Source organism: Pongo abelii, chromosome 19 (assembly GCF_028885655.2).
Source record: "Pongo abelii isolate AG06213 chromosome 19, NHGRI_mPonAbe1-v2.0_pri, whole genome shotgun sequence".
In the NCBI taxonomy this organism is placed as follows: Eukaryota; Metazoa; Chordata; class Mammalia; order Primates; family Hominidae; genus Pongo; species Pongo abelii.
The window spans coordinates 57,785,289-57,796,605 of NC_072004.2; the positions used below are offsets into that span (position 1 = coordinate 57,785,289).

The following is an 11,317-nucleotide window of genomic DNA, read 5'->3' on the forward strand; positions in this document are numbered from 1 at the left end:
GACAGCAAGACAAATCTGCTCCCCACTCCCACACACCACAGACAAACACATCTCAGGGCCCCTAAAGAAGGCATCCCCACCCCACCCTCCGCCCCAAGCCATAGAATCACAGTTCAGTGGAATATTCTCCCTGGTACTAGATCAATCCCTCCACCTTCCTTCCTATCCCTTTTTCCTTGACAATCCCAACACTGTCCCCCTGCAGCCTCCCTGGCCCTCCCAAAGCAGCATCCACCGCCAGGAAGAGGCAGCTGCACAGTTTTAGTTCCACCTCCAGAGACCTATTTCTTTTCCTCAGCCCTCCTAGTCTTTCAGCCGCCTAGTCTTTGTGGAGGGCCTTTTATTTTGTATAGGGAAAGAAAGAGAAAAGGGAGAGGTGGGAGAGATTTCCTAGTGCAATACAACCAAAAAATATTTTTAAAGTCTTGAAAAATAAACATAAAGCAGCCTTCTTCCCCCAGGCAACTAAACAGAAAGAGGTTTGGTTTTGTTTACTGCGACATACACATGAAATCGAGTATACAGTCCATGCAGTAGCACAGCCATTGGAGAGGACATCCTGATGCTGGCCCCAGTGCAAAACAGTCCCAGCAACGCCGCCTGCTTGCCATCGCTGCCGCCGCCACTGACACCTTCACCACGGCCACCTAGCCTGACTTGAAGAGGAGGATTGCAACTTGACCCAAGTAAAAATAGATGAAGTGCTTTGTCTCGTGTGTGACGTAGCTGCCAAAATTTCGGCCCACGATACAATGCCAGGTAGGGTTATATTTCTTGTCAAATTCCTAAAAAAGAACAAAGGTAGAGAAGAAAGGTAATTAGGGTAGCTGGAGAAAGGGAAATTAGAATGGGAGTCTCTCCCTGCAACTCCAGCACCGACACATTTGGTTGTTATCACCCCCACCCCATCCCTCAGCCTCAGCTCCCCGAACCTCAAAAGCTCAGGTTTTAAAGCTGGCCAGGACACTCTTCACCTCATTAATAATGGAACACCACAAAGCCTCCATTATTTATCTCCCCTGAGCCTCCAGCACTCTACACCCTGATCATCTCTCCTCCCTCTAGCTACCCCACCCCCTCACGCCACCCCTAGCCCACCCTGGGATTCTTCAGCAAGGGAATCAAGAGGCCAGTGGAATAAAGGACCATTTGTCAAACAGCATGACACAAATGGGGAGCCACTACCCTCTGCCTCACACATTACTAAACCAGCATTTCCAAATGCTAAACACCAAGGCATTAGAGCAAACAAGAGTACCAGGAGGCAGTACTATATAAGACAACATTAAAGGCATTCCCATGTGCCATGCACTGTGTGGGCTGTATGTACCAGAACAAGGACCTCCACCATGAGATCAAGGCAATTCCCTAAGGGGCACAAGTTCAGCATCAAAACCACAGGAAATCTTTAGAGCTAATCAGCTCCCTACTACCTTGTGGCTCAGCCTGCAGACTCAGTTCTAGAAGCATCCTGCCGTGGCCATGAAAGGGCAGCAGCCCTCCACCATGGGCCCACCAATGCTGCCAACTCTGGGGTTCTATCCCTCAATATGCTCAACATACAACTTGCCTGGCCTCGTCACAGCCCCGATGCCACACAACTCTCCAAGTACTAGGAGTAAAAACTAAACCCAGCTCAAGACTATGTGTAATACAGGAGAGCCAGTCACTTCCCTGGTTCTCATTTCTCTATCAGCAAAAAAAGAGCACTGGGCCAGAAAATCTGGGGATTCTTCTGGCTCTCAGAGTACAGGACAGCGAGAAAGTGGGCTCTCAAATAGCTCTGCAACCCTTGGCTCCACACCCAAAAAAGTCTCTCAGGACTCTAGGAGTTCTTCTTTTCATTCCACCCATTTGGGTAGGAAAACACAGTTCTGTAAAACTCAAAGAGACCCTACCACTTCAATGGACCAGACTGCTACCATTCTTACACATGTTCTTGGGATGCCAGAGCTTAGAATATCAAATGCTGGGACTATGCCTCCAATGGATATGGATCCTGACTGGGAATCAGGGGGCCCCAGTACCCCTTTTCTTACTTTTGGCACAGCTGCTTCCTCACCATGTTAACCATATCCAGTGACGAATTCACTCAGGAATTTTTCAGGGACCAAACCTATGGCCCCATTATTGCTCATCCATTTCTTAAAAATTATATATTTGAGCCCACCCTTTTCTTAAGAATGTAGAGAGAAAGGGGTGATGTAGTACCTGAGTCCTTTTTAAGGAAAAGAAAAGGAAACCTCCTACATGATGAGGATTATTACAGGCATATCCACTTCAAATGATGTAGTTCCCTGAAAATTTGTACATCTTACTCTTTCAAATATCCTAGATTTTAATTTTGAATAGTTCTGAACTGGGCCAGAAATATTTAATTCTGAAGTTTCTCCGCATAATCTTATCCTTCCCCAATGCCTTGCAGTAGCATAATTATCTCTAAAAGTAAACATACACACACACACACCTGGCAGAGCTATTAACAACTCCTAAGGTGAATGCTTGGGCAATTCGGAATCACTCGCTAGTTTGTCTGCTTTGCAAGTTCCTAGGGTTTTGTTTGCACAGGATATACTGGCTTTCTTATGTCCCCAGCTCCAGATCTCCCTGGAGGTTAGCTCAGCTGTCAATCCCCACCCCTGGCCATCAGTCCCAGCTCTCCCAGCACACCTTCTTGATATAGGCAGCAATGTCCTTCTCTATATTGTACTTCTCCATGGCCTGCGTGGCGCAGTCAACGGCATCCTGTTGCATGTCCTCAGACATGTCTGCGTTCTTGATCACTGCCTTCCGGTCAGACATGGTGTGACACTACAGAAGGAGCAGAGAGGTAAGGCTGACAACTCCTTGCTCTGGGCAGTGAACATTAGCTGCTGGGTGTGGGGTCTCAGTGCAAGAGAGGAGTATAGAAGGTGAGGGCAACAGAAAACACAGATGTGAAGCATTAGGAGAGGGAGCCCCTAATCTTTGGCAGAGACATTGTTCCCACCCTGGGAAATATAGGGCCAATAGGACATAATAAATCATCAGTTTTTATCATAGGTAAAATGAGATTTTCCAACTCTAAAATTTACTTCCGATATTCTGAAGAGCACCAATAGTCAAGATTATATTACAGTATATCATCTACTAGCTGTGTCGTTGGGCAAGTTACTTAATCCTTGTGTTTTTATGTCATTATCTGTAAAATGGGGACTAAGGGTTGTCCTGAGAATAAACTAGGTGTCCTAACATTTGAACAGAATTAAGTCTCTGATTTAATGACCACTCATTACATCACTAGCATCATAGCAGAAAGAAGCTGGACTAGGACTCAGCAGGCCTGACTCCTGGTCCTGAGTTTATCTCTTGTGGTCTTAGACAAGTCACTTGGCCTTCCTCATTTGATTATTTTCATTTTAGCAGATGAGGATAGCTCTCTATCGCGAGTTGTTGTAAGGATTAACTAAAGTTATATGAGAGCATCTGCAGACAAGGACAGTCTACAAGGGACTGTCCATCAGCCAGATCCAGCCTACCACCTGTTTTTGTAAAATAAAGTATTGCAGGAACAAGCTACGATGACAGAGTTGAGTAGTTCCAAGAGACTATTTGGCCTGCAAAGCCAAAAATATTTCCTATCTGGCTCTTCACAGAAAAATGCTGCCAACCCCTGCCCTATACAAAAAGGGGTAGGGTATATTCCAGGCCACCAATGCCCAGTGGGGCAGAGATAATGATAATTATGCCTTCTCTCAAGTACTCCAGGCTGAGATGCCCCTAAGAGGTAGAGAGAGTGGGAAGGCAACCTCAGACTTGGCTGGTCGGTCACACAGGACATGTCTCTCTCTGTCCCATCCTCCCCTCTGCTTCCCCACTCTCCTCAGTACAATGTTCATTCTTTAAAGTTCAATATAATTTTTGAAAGCCCTAGATTTTGGACCCAGCTTCAACACTGATTTGTCATCTCTTTGGTGCGTTGCTTCCTCATGTCAAACTTATTCATTCATTCAAAAAGTATTGACCTATTAGGTGATGTGAAAGGTATTATGTTAGGGGACAATATCTTATTTTCCTCAAAGGAATGCTGAAGCCTTCCCCTAAAAAAAACAGAGGCTTGGGAAAAACCTGGAGATAAAGCATTTTAAAAAGGTGCCTAAGAAAGGTAAAGAATTACTATTTTAATAGCCTTGTTTCATATCCCTGCTATCAGGGCCATGCCATTCATCCCCTAGCAACCACAGTTTCCAGGCAGACCCTGCATGGACCCTTCTTGGGACGAGCGGAATCTCAGGACCTGCCTGACAGGGGGCAACATGTGAGGTACTATGCAGGAACAGAGGGGATGAGTCCTTTGTCCTTGACCACAGTCCCAACACATGGAGCAGTAACAATCTACCCCATCATCCCACCCCTAAAAGCACCCCTCTGTGGCCCAGCCCAATGGACAAGAGATGCTGTCATTCCAGCTCTATCTGATACAAGGCTACACAGGAGACTGCCTGCTCAAGGACATATCCTTGGTATCATTCCAGGCCACCTTGATCTCTGAGTTCACATTAGCCTGTGGGCTAGATGGCTGAAAGGGAAAACAGAACTCACCACCACCATTTCAGCCTGCACCACATGCAGAGAATGCACACATGCCAGCTGCCAGCCAGGCAGCCCTTGACCGCATCCAAGGCCCCTTCATCTAGATAGCACTGTCAAACTAAGCAGGGCTGGTTCCACTTCGGCAGAAACTGGCAGAGCAAAGAGGTAGTAGACCAGCACCCTCTGCCCTCACATTCTGGAGAGGAAAAGTCAGAGCCTCAACTGGAGTCTGTGAGCACCATGTGGTGCTGAGGAAAGATTCGAAGAACCCTGTTCAAGGAATGACTAGTTACGTGACCTTGGGCAAATCAACACCTTCATTTTAAATACTAATGGTTGAAATGAGATAAATGGGGCAAACGCAGTGGGTCTGAGCAAAGGTACAACAGCAGCACGGGGAGAAAGGTTCTTATATTTTAAGGCTCTGTATAAGTGAAGAAAAACTAGTGTCACCTGGTGGCCTATTCCAGGTTACCACTCAGAAGGGGGCACTGTTTACAAACCCAGGGGTGGGGGTGGGGCCTGGTTATGACAGCAAAGTGAAAGAATGAAATTGGCACCATTTTGCCTGCAAGCTCACCTGCTCCACTGCCTCATTCCCAAAGTCCAAAGAAGCAACTTTGTTACAGTAATTAAAAGCCACCTTACTCTCCAGGAAAGAGCCTGCGGTTACATAATATTGGTCTTATGACTACAATGGCACGATTCTTCACCCCTGGCCCCCCAGGCATCTGAGAGAGGTGAAGCCCAACCCCTACCACCCCTGTCCAAGGTGCCGGTGAGCAAAGCACAGGAAGGTGTCCAGCCTAGCCCCTCCCTCCTTGGGAAAAAGCAAGGGACCTGGGCCTCCAGATAGGAGGACGATGGCCAGAGGGCCCCAGGCCAGCCGCCTCAGTCACGAGCCAGGGCTCCTGTGAAAAGCGCAAAGGGCACCCCAGGACAGCTCCCATCCTCTATTCCTGGTTTTGCAACCAAAAAAAAAAAGGCTAAATCTCCGAATGACACGGACCACCATCCCCACCCGCCAATACACACACACTTCTACTTCCCTCTTCGGGCTCCCCAAGGGGGCCGTATCCCTCCACTATCCCATCCTCCAGAGCGCTGCGGTCCCGAAGGGCAGCACCTGGGGAACGAGGAAGCATCCTCCTTTCCCCTCACCTCCCGCCCCGGCCGGTCGGCCGCCCTCCCCCACCCGGCCTGGAACAGCGCCGGAGTGACTGGGCGTCCTCGCTGCAGGAAGGACGCCCCAGAGGGTGGCGGTGGCGGCAGGAGGAGCCGCGTCACGCCCGAGCCCTCTCCACCCCCTCTTCCCCGGCCCCTGACATCAGGGGCCTCCACGCAGCGCAGAGAGACTCCCGGGGGGCGGGGGCAGCGGAAGCTCCGCAGCCCGGGCCTCCAGCAGCGCCACGAGGGTGGCCGGGGCAAAGGGTGGCGCAGCCGGGGCTGCGCCGAGAGGGAGGGGCGGCGGGGGCGCGCAGCGCTGCCCGGACCGTCAACGCAAACGACTGCGGGGCCAGCCCTGTTCCAGGCCTTGGAGCCGGCTAAGGAGGCCGCAGGGCCACCGCGGCGAGGACCGGGTCGTGTGGAGTCGCACGCGACGGGCACAGGCCCGCCACCCGGGGGACGCCCCCACCCACCGCTCACCTTCACGGAGGCGAGTCCGCACGGGGCCCTGGGGAGCAGCGATGGCCCGAGGCAGAGCACAGGCAGGGGCGGTGTCCCCTGGGCTCTTCCTGCAGCTGCAGCAGCCGCCGCCGCCGCCGCTGCGGTCTCCGGCTCCCGCAGCCCGAGGCCGATCGCTCCCTGCCGCGGTCCGCCCTTGGAGTTTCGCCGGCCGCCCGCGCTCCGCCTCGCGCCGCCCGCCCGCCGGCTCCGCGCTGGCGCCTCACAGCTCCGCTCCGCTCTGCCGCTGAGCGCGGCCGACGCGCGGCCCCCGCTGAAATAGCGCCCCGCCCCCGCCCCCCCGCCGCGCGCGCCGCCGTCCGCGCTCCCCATTGGCTGCGCCCGCCCGGCCCCGCACTGCGGGCTTCTCCCCGCGCCGCTCTCGCCCCACATCTTGTTTCCTCCCACAATGCCTCGGGGCGGAGGGAGGGGGTGGGGAGGAGGAGCTGGAGCGGGTGGGGGAGGGAGCCGTGGCCTTAAGAAAGGAGAGGAATGCGGACCCCTCCGCCCGGGGCTGGAGAGGCCAGGCCTGAAAAGCAATAAAGAGACGTGGTTCTGAGAGAGGAGGAGAGGGAGGGGTGTGGAGACCCCCAGTCCCAAGGAGAAATAAGGGAGAGGGGGATGGAGATTTCAGACCCAGGGAACAGATGGGGCTGAGGTAGAGACCCCAACCTTAGAGAGGGGAGGAGATGAAGTCACCAGCCTCAGAGGAAAAGACAGGACACTCCCTCCTCCCGTATCTGTGAGAAAGAGAGGGACAGCCAGCCCTATGGAGAGGGAGAGGCATAGGAGCCCCAGGACTCCCTCCCCTCACCTTCCGGGAAGGTCCCCTCTTCCTCCTTTGTTCTTTGAGGCTGAAGGACCTAAACTCCCAGCTGGGCCCCCAGCCGGTATTTGTCTACAAGAGCAATGGAGACAGAGCCGGTATTTGTCTACAAGAGCAATGGAGACAGAGCCGAAGCAAAATTGATGGGGGTGTGTCTTTGGTACGCAGGCCTCTGCTGTCCTTGCACATTTATGGCCTTGGGGTCCTGGGATGGGGGTGAGAGTGAGCGATTTCTTGTCGTCTGTCCCTGCCTGTCCAGGTAGACAAGGTTGGAGGAGAGTGAATAGAAGCCCCTAGAGGTGGTGCCTGTCAGAGCTGTGAGGAGCCTTCAAAAACCACCCATCCACACCTCTCACTTTATAAAGGAGAGAATCCAAGTACAGAGAGCCCTGCCAGATCCCGCAGGTCAGGCTTGACTCGCTTCTAGCTGAAAAGCGGTGCACCCAGGCAGCAGCCCCTCTGGAGGCTCAGGAGACTTCTGGGGGGTGAGTGTGAACTTGCGCGTTGGGATCCTGCCTGCCCTAACTCCACCCCACCCCCAGGAAAGATCCTCAGGCCTGCGGTTTTCTTTCTGGTCTGTTTTATACAGGAGTGTCTACCTCAAGGGCTGACGAGCCTTTATTGGGAACCAAGCATTTTGGCCATACAGTAGGGATTAAGAAGCTGCCAGGGATAGCTCCCACTCCCATCTTTTTCCCTTCGCCTCTCCAAACCATGGTCAAGAAGTCAGACTTGCCCTGGCCCTGGCCTGCTCTGGTTTGAAGCATCAAAAGTTAGTGTTCGTTATGTGTCAGGGGAAACCTGGAAAAATCATTCCCTCTGGTTACTGCTTTCCACAGTTCTGTCCTCTAACAACCTCAGTTGGGGGATTTCAGAGAACAGTTAAGGCCTGGGGTATCCCCTCACACTAAGGGTATTCTGATGTCAGTCTTTGTGTTCATGAATGGGAGGCGTGGCCTCTATGGGAGGAAGGGAGGGAGATGAGGAAGGATGATTTATACACTTAGGGCTTGTGCGGGGCTAATCGCCTGGACTGCTTGGAGAAAGAGAAGCTAGTACCCCCTTTCTCCAACAGTCATTAGTTTCCAGGCCCTTCCAGGACCTGAAGGTCAGATCTGCCATGTATGGTTGCACAGGTCATTCAGTGCGCAAGAGTATCCAACCAAGGGAGCAAGTGGGTGCTAAAATATAGCCGGCACTGCTTGCTAACCTGTGTGTCACGGTAGAAGCCAGTGTCCAACCAGAAGATGACTTATTTCAAGTGTTCCCAAGGGTTACTATGAGCTAGCAGTGGCCCTTCAAAAGCCATGCTGCCAGGACATAAATCCTCCCTCTGCCTGGTCCCCTTCCCTGAAGTACAGTAGGGATAAGAGCTTGCTCATTTCCAGGCTGTGGTGTGGTGGACACAAGGGCACAAAGAACTTCAACTAACAGAAGTCAGAGCCGAGGGTTTTCACTTTTAGGAAATGTGAATATCAGTGCTCTTGCGTGTGTGTGTGTGTGTGTGTGTGTGTGTGAAGGACTAAACTGTAGAATAACAGGGAGATATGTTAATAGTATGGTTTATAGATAATAATAACTAATCCTCAAGAATCCCTTGCTCTATGTCAGGCTCTATTCTAAGCGTTTTAAATGCAATGCGTTCCATTTAATCCCAGGAGCTGCCTTTTGAAGTGCATATATGACTATCACCCTGTATAGATTAGCAAACTACAGTTTAGAGAAGTTCAGTAACTCACCCAAGATTATCCAATTTGTCAGTAGCAGGATTCAACTCCAGATTGTTTCCACTGCCTACAATCTTAGCCATTATACTATACTGCATCCTAACAGAGAAAAGAGGAGACAAAGTGTAAAACAGAGTTTGGCCCTCTATCTAAATTATACCAGTATTTCTTAAACTTATCTGACTCCAAAGCCCTTTTTTTATCCAAACGTTTATTAACATCTCCAGGAACTACTATTCCACAGGACACAGTTTGGGAAACTTGTGATATACTGATTACTGCTATTTGTGTAAAATGCTTACTGTTCAGGATAATTACTATGCAACATAGTCACTGTTATAATTAATATGTCAGCTTAACTTGGCGAATGTTTTTATTTGATACAGCTACACTGTTTGTGATTGCCCAGTTTCCTATTGCCCAGATAACACGGTCATGTCTTCTGACTTAAAAATCAAAATCAGACTTGTTTTTGGCTCTTTGGTGGACCCCTTTCCATCTGGCTACTTCTTTAACTTCGGGGTTCCCCAGGGCGCTTTGCTTCCCTCACTGCTCAACTTAGAAATTTCACCCACATTCGTGGTTTTTACCATGTTCTGGGCCCCGATGACCCCCTAATGCCTGGACCTCTCCACTGTGGATGACCCACAGGCTCTTCAGACTTCGCATACACACATATAAAGCAGTGGGCCAGAATGCATGGATTCTGGCCTTTTTCCACCACTCTACCAGCTGTGCAGATTTGGCTAAGCTATTCAACATTTCCAAATTTCATTTTCCTCATCTATAAATTGAGAATCATATCCACTTCATGGAGTTAAGAGAAAATGCATGAAGAAGTCCTGGCACAGTGCCTGGTTCATATATGTGATTAATAAATGTTAGCCATTGCCAACATCTCTTTCCCAGGCTTGTTCCCCTTCCCTGTATTTCCTATCTCAGTTTATGGCCCCATTATCCACCCAAGCACAAGCCAGAAACCCTAGATTTGTGTCTCTCCCTCACCCACCATGTCTCCATCACTGCTCATCTCTTGGATATTTTTCCAATCCATGCCTTCCTTCTCATTATGAATCCCCTGCGTCAGACACTCATCATCTCTTCCAGTTGGTTCTCTGTCTCCATTCTTGGCTCCTCTACCTTAGATCTACACTGCTGTGATCTATCTAAAATGCAGATCTCCTCAGGCACGCCCCTCTTTCCTGCTCAGAATAAAGACTAACTCCTTTCCCATAACTTACCCTCCACACGTGCACACCTGCTTCTCTGCCTTATGTCCCCACACTTTCCATCTCGTTCTTCCTGCTCTAGTAACACCATCCACTGCCTGTCGTTTCCCTACACGCAGATTCCACAACTGAGCTCATGTGGCTCTCTTGCCTGTGAGGCTTGGAGCTTTTTTCCTGGCTGACTCCTTTGGATGTCATCTACCAAGCCCCTGAACCCCAGAGGGAATGCATACCCCTCTTCTGTGCTCTGTAACATCCAGGAGTTTTCACTGACCACTTACCATTAAATATGTCAGTCTTATGTTTGTCTGTAGTTCCTTTCAGGTAAGAATCACGTCTTGCTTATGTGTGGCTGCAGGACCCAGCATAGTTCCTGAAACGTGGGAAGTTCTCTGTAAGCATTCTATAAACTGATTGTGCCCATTAATGACTGAAAAGTACAGCTTGGAAGGACACTGTTTCTCCACCCCAAAGAACAGTGTCCAGCCTCTCTCTGTCAAGAACCAGCAATATATACTATTTACACTGGGCCCTTCCTGCCCTAAACAAGTTGCCAGCTAAAATAATTCATTGTTAGCCCTAGGGAAAGTCCAACCTTGGTTTCTCAATTGATTTCCTCCTCACACTGTCTGCTGGGTATTTCACTAATGTCCTTACAGGTAAAGACAATCCAATTCCAGCTGACTAGATCATCTAGAGGAAAGAGACCGTGGAGGTGACAGAAGTTGTTTTGCCTAGCCCTTTAGCATTGACCTGCTTCAAGATCTCCAGGAAATTGTAGAAGGTTGGGAAAGACACACATTGACACTCCCATTGCAATGCAGACCCTGGTGCCAGTCTCCCCTGTCAAGTCCCATGTGACTAGAACTGCTGAAATCCACCTCAATTCTTTGCTGATTTCTTGGGTGACCTTGCAAGACATATTTCCCTGGGCAACTATTTACTAAGCCCTAAATATTGTCCCTCCTTGGCTGGGAGCGGTGGTTCACTCCTGTAACTCAGCACTTTGGGAGGCCGAGGCAGGCGGATCACAAGGTCAAGAGATCGAGATCAGCCTGGTCAACATGGTTGAAACCCTGTCTCTACTAAAAATACAAAAATTAGCTGGGCATGGTGGTGGGCACCTGTAATGCCAGCTACTCGGGAGCCTAAGGCAGGAGAATCACTTGAACCCAGGAGGCAGAAGTTGCAGTGAGCCAAGATCGCACCACTGCACTCCAGCCTGGGCGACGGAGTGACACTCTGTCTCAAAAAAAAAAAAAAAAGAAATTGTCCCTCCTGTCTCCAAACTCCCTGAG

The 11,317-nt window shown here is 50.3% G+C and overlaps 1 protein-coding gene across 2 annotated transcripts; it reads right to left on the reverse strand.

Moving 5' to 3' along the window:
* Positions 1 to 476: 476 nt before the first annotated feature.
* On the reverse strand, positions 477 to 6,499 carry DYNLL2 (dynein light chain LC8-type 2). 2 transcript variants are annotated; one of them, XM_002827347.6, is made up of 3 exons: positions 6,220 to 6,499; positions 2,671 to 2,811; positions 477 to 785 (listed from the first exon to the last, which is right to left on the reverse strand). In XM_002827347.6, the coding sequence occupies exons 2-3, from the start codon at positions 2,800 to 2,802 to the stop codon at positions 648 to 650; spliced, it is 270 nt and encodes an 89-aa protein (XP_002827393.2). In that variant the 5' UTR covers positions 2,803 to 2,811; positions 6,220 to 6,499; the 3' UTR covers positions 477 to 647. The 2 variants fall into 2 exon arrangements, with proteins under 2 accessions (XP_002827393.2, XP_054391633.1); XM_054535658.2 differs by lacking the exon at positions 6,220 to 6,499 and adding an exon at positions 5,153 to 5,242.
* Positions 6,500 to 11,317: the final 4,818 nt, after the last annotated feature.

Excerpts from the sequence above, each read along its gene's own strand:
- DYNLL2 (XM_002827347.6), bottom strand. The coding sequence starts at position 2,802 with ATGTCTGACCGGAAGGCAGTGATCAAGAACGCAGACATGTCTGAGGAC. Across the intron at positions 786-2,670 it reads TTGCTGCCTATATCAAGAAG|GAATTTGACAAGAAATATAA; the intron begins GTGTGCTGGGAG and ends GTTCTTTTTTAG.